Source organism: Globicephala melas, chromosome 9 (genome assembly GCF_963455315.2).
Source record: "Globicephala melas chromosome 9, mGloMel1.2, whole genome shotgun sequence".
Lineage (NCBI taxonomy): Eukaryota > Metazoa > Chordata > Mammalia > Artiodactyla > Delphinidae > Globicephala > Globicephala melas.
The window spans coordinates 28,730,986-28,743,813 of NC_083322.1; the positions used below are offsets into that span (position 1 = coordinate 28,730,986).

Here is a 12,828-nt window from a genome sequence, read left to right on the forward strand (position 1 = left end):
ATAACTAATTGAGAACAGAATTCAACTAATCTGACTGCTGAAATAGCACAATTGTCAATATATTGCTGCATATTTTAATTTACAACATATAAAGCTGCCATTTCGGCAGGAAATACACATCCATGTAACTAACTGCTCAATGAACTTCTTTTTCAATGTATGAAAAAATGTCAAAGTTAATAGTATGAAAGGAAACAAGCTAATATTATTTCTGAGATAATTTTATTGCCTTAGCTCTTGGGCTTTGGCAAAAAATATCTTAAGTTTCAATATATATCATATAACTTAAAAACATTATTTACAAAATATAAAAAAATTTAACAAAATACTGTACAAAATACTGTCTTTACACATTTAAAGGGTGCTTTTCCTTACAATGTACGAGAGCCCTTTATATTTCTACCTCTGATTTTCCCACATGCTTTCGGGATCCCTTCCTCCAGTATTTCAGAGCTGAGTTTTTAATAGTGGAAGCTGGTCTATAATGAAAGTGTGAAGCCAAAGATAAAGGTTGCTATATACCTCACTGATACTCTTCTAGATCAATTCTCCTGGTTAAAAGTCACTTAAACTCCAAATCATACATTTTGCTTTTTACATTTTGCTTCTTACATCTTGCTTCTTTTGTTTTGTCACGAAATCTCGCTAACAGACATGTTTTAGGGGGTGTTATATCACTTATGAAGATTCTTTCTTCTGAAATGAATGAAAGTGTTAAGTAGGCACCCACCACTTCTGTTAACCTGTCCCAACACCTTCTGTTTCTATGCACCAACACTTAGTATGATTTCTTCATAAAAAATACTCAGAGAATGAGATTCATATTTACTGCTCCTTGCTGCTCTAATAGATGTCTTTTTTAAATGACTAATATTCACCCACCACTATTGAGTTCCATAACCGAGTTCCATAGTCAAGGATCTTATCCTGAGTATGGACCAGTTCTCTCGGCATGAAGGCTCTTTCCTGTTCTTTCTTGCTTACGAGACAGTTTATCTTCCTTGCCCTCAATATCTGTTCCCTAAACCACCAACATATGAACTCAAACTTTTTCAGTTTTAGAATCCCAAGAAATCTACATGCCTAGTGTGTGACATTGACATCGATCAGGTAAAGGGACTTCTGAGAGAGCCTCGAGGATCTGGGAATTCTGAGGAGGCAGGTGTCAGGCTCCCCAGCCCAGCACAGTGGGACCCACTCCCGTTGTACGTCTGTCACTGGGGACTCTTGCCCAAGGCTAGAGTGGTTACTTGCAAGTGTGGACATCAGTCATGCTTTCACACCTCCTGCAGCGGACGTAGCAGCACCAGATAAACTTGCACTCGCATCGCTCCACGTGCCTGACCACGTGGGTGTTGTAGCCCCTGCCGCAGCAGAGGAGGTTGCAGCCGTCTGCGCCCTCTGACGTGCGGTTGCACTCTCTGCCTTGGGTCCCTGGGATCCCGAGTTTCTTATCCTCTACACAGTAATTGGGAGACTTATTAATGTAGAGCAGATCATCCTTGTGGATCGGTATTTTCCTCTGATCTTTCTCTCTCCTGTGCATTTTCCTCTTTATTTTGTCTGAGATTTGGACACTGTTTTCATATTTATCCTTCAACAGACGGCCAATCTTTTCAAAAGAAGACATGGTTTTCCAGCATGTTTTCACAGCACAGGAGCCAGAAACTCCGTGACACCGGCAGTCTAATGACATCAACTTGGCGACAGCCTGAAACCAACAGGAATTGAGTGAAACATCGTTCATGAAGTGTTTTACTCAACAACAGAAGCACTACCAGCCTAATCACTTAACTTTCCGGATCTGTTTACTCCTGTATAAAAACGATGGTTATATACTTCAATTAAAATTAAATAAAATAATAATAGTTTTAAAAATACTTCAATTAAATAATAGAAAAATAATAATAATAATTTTTAAAAATAAGGATGATTTTGCACGTAAAGGATCTTTTAGATCGCTCAGAATTCAAATGTTTTGTCCTTCTCTTCACTCTACAGAACAAACCTTTCTGAGTCTAATTTAAAGCTGCAGACCAAGCTAATAACGTTAACAGAGATTAGCTGAGATAACAAAGGGAAGTTACGTTTATTTCTAATCTCTCATTTAATTTTGGGTGTGAGAGGATGTTCATTAGTGCCTCTATGTTCCTGATACCGTTCATTTTAGCACCTTGCTACTCAGAGTGTGGTTCGTGGACCAATAGTGCCAGCATCCCTTGTGAGAAATACAAACTCTCAGGTCCCTCACCAAACCTGTGGAATCAAAATCTGCATTTTAATAAAATCCTCAGGTGACTTGTATGCACACAGAAACAGCTGTGAAACTTTACAAATAACCCCTGAGATTCTTATTTAATTTGTCAAGGTGGGGTCCAGGCAATGACTTCTACAAAGCTGCTCCGATGATTCTAAGGGCATCCAAGGATGAGAGCTACTGAACTGACAGTTCTCAGGTTTGATCACTGCAAACGTCAGTTATATTCACAGGGGTTTGGGGGGATATGCTATCCCCTGGTCACAGAACACATGAGAAATCCTGACTAATCAACTTAAGTTGGTCAAAAGAAGGGGTTGGAGAGTGCAGTGGCTCCCAGCCAATTCTTCCCCTCTTCTGGAAAATTAATTCAAAACATACGTCCTATTCTTGATGTATCAGTAGCACCCTCCTAACATAGAAAAGGTATAATATTTATATGATTTTTCAATTCCAAATGCTGAGTTATTCTGTTCAGATGGAGGAATTCAATGAGATGACATACATGGGTTAGAGTCCATTGCCTGACACACATTAAGGTCAAAATAAATACCCCCTGTCCCTGACGAAGAAGGTACGGTAAGAGTTGAGATAAAATTTCAAATGGGGCTAACCGTGCACAAACAATACAGAGATTCCTAAAATAAAAGTTTATAGTTCTAATTTCTTACATACCGGCCAGTCAGCATAACTTCCTTCAATCCCCAGAGGATGGCAGAGCAGATTAATAAATCGTCAGGACTAACTGGAGAGTCGACATTCTGTCAACAGGCTGGGTAAAATAAAAAATGGGTCTAGCCATCCGATAACTTGGAAATTATGTGTGTAATCTCGCCAAATAAAGGAAAAACCCCACCGCTTAAATTCCACTTACAGTTCTTATCAAAACTATAAAATGACAGGGGTTTCTACTTTGTTATTTTGTACCACAGTTGACATTGACATGTTTGTGGAATGTTACATTTCCTAACAAATTAACTAAAGTTTCTGAACTATCTAATGAGACAGAGTATTTCAAACAATTTGTTATATTTGCAGCCTTGAATGAGAGCATATGGTATTGATTTGTGTAATATTCAATACTTTTTATTAGTGTTTAAAATAATAAACCGAACAACATTTAAACACTGTCTTTTATAGGATACGACACATATGCTTGTTTTGAACTCATGAAACTAAGAAGCGAGTAGATATGTCTATTTCTTATTATCTCAGGTAAAATTTACCTTTCAATTGAGAACAATTTGGCACACAAGCTTATTTGGTTCAATTTATGGCATTTGATATTCACAAAGCCTTCAATTTTTAAAAAGTCTCCAGGCAAATAAATGTTCAAATTAATGCGATCTGCCTACTTTTGTTCAGATTTTAAGTGCCCAAAGGATATGAGAAAAAGAGAGCTCAATCAATGCCAGGTAACAGCAAAACAAATTGTCCAAAGAAAGCCCAAAATCTAAGAATGTAAGTTTATGTGTTTAAACCTGATCAACGCTCGTTACAGTCATCACTTAGTGATTTAGAGCTGCCTCTCGCTCAGATTCTTGACTGAGGAGCTGCCTTTTCCTTTTATTAACCAGTTCAGACATTACCTATGGTGTTGCCAATTTGCAAAGCATGGAGGACAGAATAGATGCTCACCAAATACTCATTGAATGGTTAGTCTAGCTCACTTGAACAGTTTTAACGCATCCTCTGTTGGTAATCTGAATCAAGAGGAAGTAATAAAGACCACTTTCTTCAACAAAAGAGTCACTGCCAGGAAGTCAGTGATATTGGGAGACCCTGATCTGGCTGGGTTTTCCTCCAATTCCTCAGCCCACAACAGTGTTAGGACACAAGAGTGACACACTACTGCACAGGTGTGAAGGATAAGAGGGAAGACTGATCTTGAATCCAGGGATACCACCTGCTGAATTTGTAACCGAATTTTGGGGAGAGTTTCCTGCCATAGAAAACTAGAAACTTTTAAATACGTGGAGTTAACTAAACTTTCTAGAGATATTTTTAAGGAATTTAATTCTGTTATCTTTCAATTCCATTACCTTTTTGTCTTTAACGATAAGTACAAGAAAAAGAAATAGTATTTTTATTATATATGTGAATACTATTCATATTGATATTCTAGGATAGAAAGACAAAGAACTTGACATGCAATTTAAATGATTATACCCTTGTAAGACTGCAAGGAAGAAACTTGGACAAATAGGGATAAAATAAAGCAATGCAACCACCACTAGGAGAGTGTGATGAAATGCAGAGTTCAAGGGCAGATAACATGTACACACACACACACACACACACACACACAGAATTTAACTCTCAGAGCACATTTTCATAAATTATTTTACTTGATTTAGTTTTATAGGAAGAAATGCCTTGCATATAGTAGGTAGTTCATGAACATGTACTTGCTTATTATTTCAATTTGACAGAAAAATAAATAGCCTGGTTGAGACACTTGTCTTCCATAGGATAGATGGTAATATATGATATAAAGTCTTTATATGCAGCAGGATAATTTTGGTAGAACAGAGAAAAATGAAAGTGGAAAGTACAAATATATTTAAGAAAATTGCATGAACACTCCAAAAATACATACTCTGGAGCTTTTCAGCTAGGATTCTTAATTGATGTCAAATAGCCATTCTGAGATACAGTGATACATAGTGATTTTCTAACAGGAGAAGTAAGAGAATAGCAAGCGAATGAGTTGTGTGTGGTTATAAGAAAATTCCTTTCTCTACTTCGCTGAGTTGTTAAGGTTTATAACGATATTAACAGAGGAATGTTTTGTTAACTATTGCAAACAGATGTGCACATTTTGGTGGAATATTTTTAAACTATGGGAGAGCAATTGGGAGCATAGCATTTAATCTACTGGTCTCCCTATGTTAAGTTTTGGTTTGATAAATTTCTGATGAAGTGAAATAGGAAAGATGTATCATTAACACTTAATGTAAAACTAGAAACTGTTTGAGAAGTGGTCTAAGGAGTTAGTTTTGACTCAGAGGTAACACAGCCGGAGGTGATTGTTTTTCGGTAGGTTGCTTTACCCAAGCTTTACAGAAATGACTAAAAAAAAAAAAAAACAACTGTTATGGAACATTTTGTGACATTTCATTTGTCAACTATCAGATGATCTGTTTAAGTTTTTATGAAAACGGTGACATAAATTGGATGGTTAATTGTAGTATTCCTATTTCTCTGACCCATTTTGTCCCTTTCAGTCCAAAAATATATATGAACCTGCTGAAAAGCAAAACACTTGTGTGTTGTTCAAGTACTTGTAAATATTCTTGAAACAGGTTAATGAAATTTGGGGGTGGGGCCCATGCCACTTTTTTGAGTTACTCATCATAAAACAAATTATGGGGTAGGGAAACTTAAAAGTTTATGAGGTGGACATGGGAAGAATGGAAATATTTTAAGCACACCAAAAGAAATACCCATAAATATTCCAAGTCACATTATTCTCAGAAGTTCTGCCCCTGGAAGACATCACGTCGTTCTGTTAGACAATCACCATTCGGCAACATTATTCTTGGAGTCATAACTTTAGGAATGGTGTCAGAAACCAAGTGGGAATTAGAGTATTTAAGGTCAGCGGTTAGAAAATCATCTATTCTGCTCACAGCACTACTAAGCACCAGTACCCACATTTCTCTGAACGCTTTCCTACGTTTTGAGTTTGGAATTTTGAGATGAGGAAAATCAACTCAGTTGAATACAGACCTTGAACCTTACTCAGAAGGATATACCTATTAGATTAAGCTCCTAATTGCCAATATTGAAAATGTAGTTTTTTGTTCTTCCATGTTAGGTAATATCTTGGAAACCGGGTTGATTTTTGTTGTTGTTCCGGTGCTGGTGGTGGTGTTGGCTTTTTTCTTGTTTTTTTTTTTGACCACCAACGGAAAGAAAAATATTAAAATGTTTTGAATTGTAATAGTTCATGAGAAAAGACCAACAAAAACATCAGTGTAGTGCCCTCAAAATATCCAGGTAATATTTTGTAATATTTAAAGATTCCATCTAGACCAATGTGGAAAAAAAAAAAGATTCAGTAGAGAAAACTGAAATTTACACAAAATGTGTATATACCTAAAGGCTGAATTTTGGGGGCATAATTAGAATAATAGGGAAAACCTCAATAAAGTGAGGACATTGTTTTATTGCCAATAAACAGTGGATTAAAATTGATGCTGAATAGTTGTATTTTTTTTTAAAAAATCAGAATATAAATAGATCAAAGTTAATAGTTATAGAGGCAAATATTGCTACCTAATTTGAAAAAAAGCCACATAAGATGGAATAAAACTAAATAGCTGTCTAATATTGCTAATAAAAATACATTTTAGAATACGTTAGGACTTTTCATAAGTCTGGAGATAACTTTATTCAAAAGAATGAATTATAACATGAGTTTGAAGTTTTGTTTTCTGATTAAATTTTTTTAGTCTCTACCAAATTATTTAAAGAATGACTAAAGAAGATTTAAGGTCTAAGGTGATACTAAATATTCATTCAATTGTTTTCTTGTTTTTAAAATGTATTAATTTGACTTGATGTTTTTCTCTAGTTTAGAGTTTTAAAGAACAAATGTTAATTACCTTTAACCTCTTTTATATTAATATGTTAGAAATAAAAAAATTCCTTTATTGGATATTATTTAAATTGAAGCAAAAACTCATTCATTTAATTTTTTTTAAATGTAAAACTTTATCAAGAAGAGACCTGTGCATAACTATGGTGTTAGCAGGAGTTACTTTAGTGAGATAAATTAACTTAAAATTTCAAAACAAAAAAATGAAAAGCTTACATAGCTATTTACTGACTTTCCTATTTTCGAATCTTCCATTTTGAATCAATATTCAAATAGAACTGAATAGTCAAATTTGAATTGGAAGTGTTATGGTGATATATTTATTGAGTTTTCGGTTTTGTATTTTAAACCAAAGTGGTTAAGTAAAGAAAACTGGCTGAAACTTGCAACTATTCCAAGAGAGTTCCATTTATTCACTTTCCAAAAATGTAAAACAAATACAGCATGTACTTTAAATATTCCTAAGAGATACCGCAACTCATTTTAATTTATTGCAGGAGAATGTGGCAGATTGCAATGACTACTTTGGGACCTTTACAGGTTATTGAATATTTACAATAATATAGGATATGTGGTGATATTCTCATCCTGAAAAGATTATTACAAAATAGAAAATCTATATACCTAAGAGAGGTTTTGACTGTTTTTGGAAAGTCACTATGAATTACCAAGTAATTCAACTATGTTGTAGAACTCAAAGCTTATTGTGTCAATATTCATTAAGGGAAATACATAAAAGTTAAATTAAGCTACAAATTTATACCATTTTAAGAAAATTTAGCATTAAAATATTCATAAAGGAGGTTAATTAGATGTGATTCTTCAAATTTCGCTCTCCCTAGATCTTTAATATATCTATATTTTTAAATATCAAAATATTTAATATATCTATAGTTGCTTTACATTTATCTGTATTTTTCAGTTTTTACAGTGAATCTACATTGCTTTATAATAACATAACTACTTCCCTTAAATAAATTTTGTTTTATGAAAAATATTACTTGAGTTGTGTATTCTCTAATGTATTCAAGAATGTTTTGCTAGAGAAAGTAAGGACAGAACTGATAACTTCTTTAGATGTCATTGTCTACTAAAATAAAGATTTAAAAATATAATGAAAATTCAAATTTGAAAAAATGAAATTTGATTCAGTCCCGTTAGAAAGGCAGATACTGTAAGTCTTATTCTGGCTCTGCAACTAACCATCTAAGAGGGTGGAATAAAATGACCCAACAGGCACTTGTACTTCTGTTATTTTATAATTGGTGTTTTAGGTATACGAACTATACAATCACAAATATATTGTATAATAAGATTCAACTCACATCAGATGGAAACTTAAACTAAATCAATATGGTCAGTACAGGCTCATGAAAGAATATATATATATATATATATATATATATATACTTGCTGTTATACATATATAATAAACATATAATTTTACATACACACACACACACACACACACACACACACACACATATATATTCTTAGACTGCAAGCATTTGGTTTTTAAACCATTTGGTCAGATTGATCCAAAAGTGTAATCCTAGTGTTATTTACCTAAAGGCACTGGATTTCTGTTCCATTTTGTAATACATACCTGCCTTCCAGCTTCATTGTTATGAAGGTTCATTGCTAACAGTACTTTGCTTTCTTTTCCCGTGGTGTTTCTGATGGGGAAATCTAGGAACTTTCTGCTGAACCACATGCCATACTGGACATCATCAGAGCAGCCCCCCCAGTGCCAGCCTTCACTTGCTGAGCCGCCGTTCTGCAAGGTGGTGTCACAGGAACACTCGGTCATGTTGCCTGCACTGCATGACCTGGTCACAGAATGCACCAGGCCTGCAGCCATCACAGCATAAATAAATGCTGTTTCCTTGGTGCCTAGAATAAAACATAAGTTGCTAAATGAATGAGTCATACCGTTCTCTGTTTATGTTCATAACAAAGTCTTCTACTTATCTTCTTATCAGGGAAGCAACTTTTCAATGGATGCTTTAATGAGTAGATATTTAAGAAAGGACAATTTCATATTGTTCGCAGTTTTTAAAACAGCAACATTAATTTTCAGTATGATTTTCCTATATTGTATATCATAAATTGTCCTCATACCTTAATATTATCTGTTTATTTTTAAAATTTGAAATGTATGTCAGCATCCAGCTCAACACTTAACAGACAATAAAAATTCTATAAATACACGTTGAATTTAAAATCCCTCGTATGAATACGTAAATAGTGATACAATGCCCAAAGGAGTCCCACTTACCCTTCTCGTTAAATTTAAAATGTGTTATCAGAAAACACAAGCTGAAAATTTTGGTATGACTTTTGTTGTGTAAAAAATACACGTCAGAATGCAAATTAAAATTAAGCAAAGACCAAAGCAATTAGGAGATAAATGTTGCAGTTTCATTTCACATCAAAGACTGATTTTTTAAGGATATCCTGAAAAACAATATTAATATGAAAGTTAAATATTATATAAATATTCTTATATACAGTATTATATCGACTTACAGTATTAAAGGCAGTTAAGATAATTGAAATGTCATCAGCAAAAAAAAAAAAAGAATTGTTATGGAAAACAATTGAATGTTGAATATGGATATCACACACCTGCAATAGGTTTTGAGCTAAAATCTTTGAAAATTAAAGTCCCATTAAAACAGTAATAAAATGGACTAGAAGGGACTCAGCAGGCGACTTTTTCCCCCCCTTTGGAGATGTTTAGATTGGAGTAGAAACGTTATCACGTCGTTGTCCAATAAACCCTTTCAACAGCTGATGCCTCTACATTTCAGCAACTGTGAAGAACACATCCTCTTCTTTTTTTTCTGCAGGGAGTCAAGGGCCCTTTCGCAAGGGTGTGCCGGCCAAAGCGCAGCGGGGCAAAAGCGATGCTTTGGCGGCGGTGAGTGTAGGGACCCGGCGGGGAAGGGTCAAAGGTGGAGGGGGAACCGAAATGAGTGTGGAAAACAACTAAGAATCTTTCAGCGCCCAGGGCCTGAAATCCTTTGAATCTGCTGATACCTCTGTACCTTTTTCCTTACCAAGTCACTGCTAGGCCGGTGGAAGTGGAACTTCGTGTTACTGCAGCTTCCCGCGCCGCAGCTGTGCGCAGAGGAGGGAAAAGATAGAAGGAAAGGAATAGAGGGGAGAACTAAAGTAGTGCCCGAGCTAGCCTCACGTGGGGCTGCCCGGGACAGTCCCTTTAAAATCGCCATTATTCCGTCTTCCGGGTGCTGTAAGGAGCCAACCAGCTTGGGGCTTCGCTGCAATTAGCCAGGGCTCGGTGCGCAGCGGAGCTGCTTTTAAATCAAAGCAGATGCGGCAGCGGCATTCCCCGTAGCCGACATCATGTTTCTCCAGCTGGTCATCCACGTAGGGGGGCGCTACGGGGTCCGAGGGGTCGGCGGGGTGGAGTGTCAGCTTTTCCCCAACTCCGGCCGGGCGCCGCGGGGAAGGAGGAAGAGCTACAGCTCCACGCGCCCCGCTCGGGACCTGGGGTGTCACCCCGTCCAGGACAGCACCTGCACCCGGGTCTGGCTTCAGTCGCCCCCAGTTTCATTGCACTAAAGGACCTCTCTGGGGATTTAGGGAGCGACGGGACCACGCAAGCACTCTTTATTTACAAGAATTGGAGGACCTGCCCTCCGTCCCGCGCCAGCTGCGAGCGTCCCGGGACTCACCGCTGCTCAGTTCGTAGCCAAAGAGAGGGCTGGTGTCAGGCGGGGCGGCGGCGGCCGCCAGGCAGTTCCATCTCTCGTATCTGAACTGGCTCCTGCACTCCTGAATGCCCAGACGGGCGCCCTCGCAGATGCTCGGCAGCAGGTACGGTTTCCTCTTGCACAGCTCCTTCTGGCGGCTGTTCAGCGGCAAGCTGGCGCAGCCCAGCTTCTCCGGAACCCCAAAGGAGGCGATGCCCAACCACCTGTAAGACACGGCCGCCCCTAACGTCAGCCGCTGCCCTGCTCTCCTCCCAATCCCAGATGTTTACCCGAAATTTAGGTCGCCCGCCCTAGGGTCCCGCCTCCCCTCTCCAGCCTCAGCTGAAAGTTCCCTGAGGCTGGGCATCCCTTTTGCCACAAACCCCGTGCTCCCCTGCTGCCCCCATACTCACATCCAGTTTCCTTGGGCTCCGCAGGGGAACAGCGTGAGCAGGGCTGCCCACAGCGCGCACAGGCGGGACAGTCCCAGGAGCGCTGCTCTGTCCATGGCCCCCGCATGGAGTCTCCCAGGCCCAGCCACTCCTCTTCGACCCTCCCCAGCCAGAGGCCCACCAGGACAGAGGTCAGTTCCCCAGCACCAAGTTGTCCCTCGCCTCCTTTCTCCCTGCAGACAACGTAAAAAGGCCAGCCGTAGTAGGGGCTCTCAGCAGCCTTCTCCTCGCGAGCTGGGAGCAGCGTGAGGAAGTTGGGAAAGTAGCTTGGGGCACTCCTCCCGAGACGAGTTGAAGATGTGCCGGAGATGCGGGAGCGTCCCTCGCATTCCAAGGTGAGAAACTTCTGTTGATGTAGCTCTGTCTCCATCGCCCCCGGCCTCTCCTCCCATCTCCTCCCCCTGGCCGCACCTGGAGCCTGATTGGCCCAGCAGCGGCCCCTCATCTCATCATCCCGGGTGCTCAGGCTCTCATTGGCTGAGAGCGGGCTCCGCGGGGGGCGCTCGGGCCCGCTGTTCCCCGACAGCCGGTCCAGATCCTGTGTTCCTGACCTTTCCTCCTGTCACAGTTTCCTGAGAGCGGGTCTCTGCGGGAGGGGTATTGATTCAACCCGAAGACTGATAGGGGAGCTTCTGTCTTAACAACCCTGGGTGAAGGTGTGGGTTGAATGGGCGATGTTTGAGTTCCACCCAGCCCAGTCTCATTTGGATTAATTACCCTCTGGGTGGAGTGGATGGAAAAATCTCACTGCCCCCGTTTCTTTCCTCTCCTTCACCTCACAGGAGAATAATCTTCTTGAGTCAGAGTTGCTACCAAAAAATTGACCTTTCAACATCCTGCTTGAGGTCTCAACGTTTCAGGAGACTTTAGAGAATGAGCAAAATACTTGTCAAGCTTGAGATCGATCATCGTCTGTGCAGGCATTTACTTTTATCGAAAGGGAAGATTCCAGCCTAGCATCGAATCTACCATATTTAAATTGTGTTAGGTGATTTCGTTTTACGATTTTGCTTATTTTCCGTAGTCTTTGAGGGCACTGTCAGAAGATGGAGGGCACAGAGAGAATGCGAGTGAGAGCTGTCTGGAGAGCTCTAGAAAGATGAGGGCTGTGTTCTTTCCCTTCTCTCCAATGCACACTATGTCTCTGTTGGAGACTTTGGACAGGGCTACACATTGAAGACAAATTTTAAAAGCTTACTTATGAAACACCTACTGTGTGTCCACTATTGTGAGAATTTATGAAGATCCCTTCCCTTAAAGGCACAGCCTTTCTGGCCTTGTCTCCAGCCATGGAGACAAGTCTGAAACAAAATAATTTGAGATTATCAGTAAAGGAAAGTATAGAATCCAGCAAGTTACTCTTTGGAGCCAAAGAGTTCGGAAGCAGGAGAATGTTCTGGTGCCTGGAAGTTTAGAGAGTTTAGTTAACCAGTGTTTTCCAGGTTAGAAGATCTCTGGGGAGAACTCTGAATTCAGGCGGCACATGCGTAGCTGCGGTATCAGAAAACCCTGTCTCAACTAGTTGGTGACAGGAAATGTTTATGAGGGGCATCACCTGCTCCTCAGAGGACTTCTGAAATGTTAGTAAACTCTCAGGGTATACCACCTTAGTGGGTTCCAAAATCTAGACTTACTCAAATTAAAGATTTACTTTATTAGCTTTATCCTCAAATAAATGATTTTATTTGCTGCATGTCTCCTATATCAGCCCAGAGCAATAAAAGCTCACTGAAATTCCCATCCTGTCCCATTCATTTTTTTATCCAACAAATATTTATTGAGTGAACGCCATGTACC

At 39.2% G+C, this 12,828-nt stretch overlaps 1 protein-coding gene across 1 annotated transcript; it reads right to left on the reverse strand.

The window, feature by feature from the left end:
* Positions 1 to 856: 856 nt before the first annotated feature.
* On the reverse strand, positions 857 to 11,122 carry WNT16 (Wnt family member 16). The gene is made up of 4 exons (XM_030857654.2): positions 10,993 to 11,122; positions 10,562 to 10,803; positions 8,467 to 8,753; positions 857 to 1,711 (listed from the first exon to the last, which is right to left on the reverse strand). The coding sequence occupies exons 1-4, from the start codon at positions 11,085 to 11,087 to the stop codon at positions 1,247 to 1,249; spliced, it is 1,089 nt and encodes a 362-aa protein (XP_030713514.1). The 5' UTR covers positions 11,088 to 11,122; the 3' UTR covers positions 857 to 1,246.
* Positions 11,123 to 12,828: the final 1,706 nt, after the last annotated feature.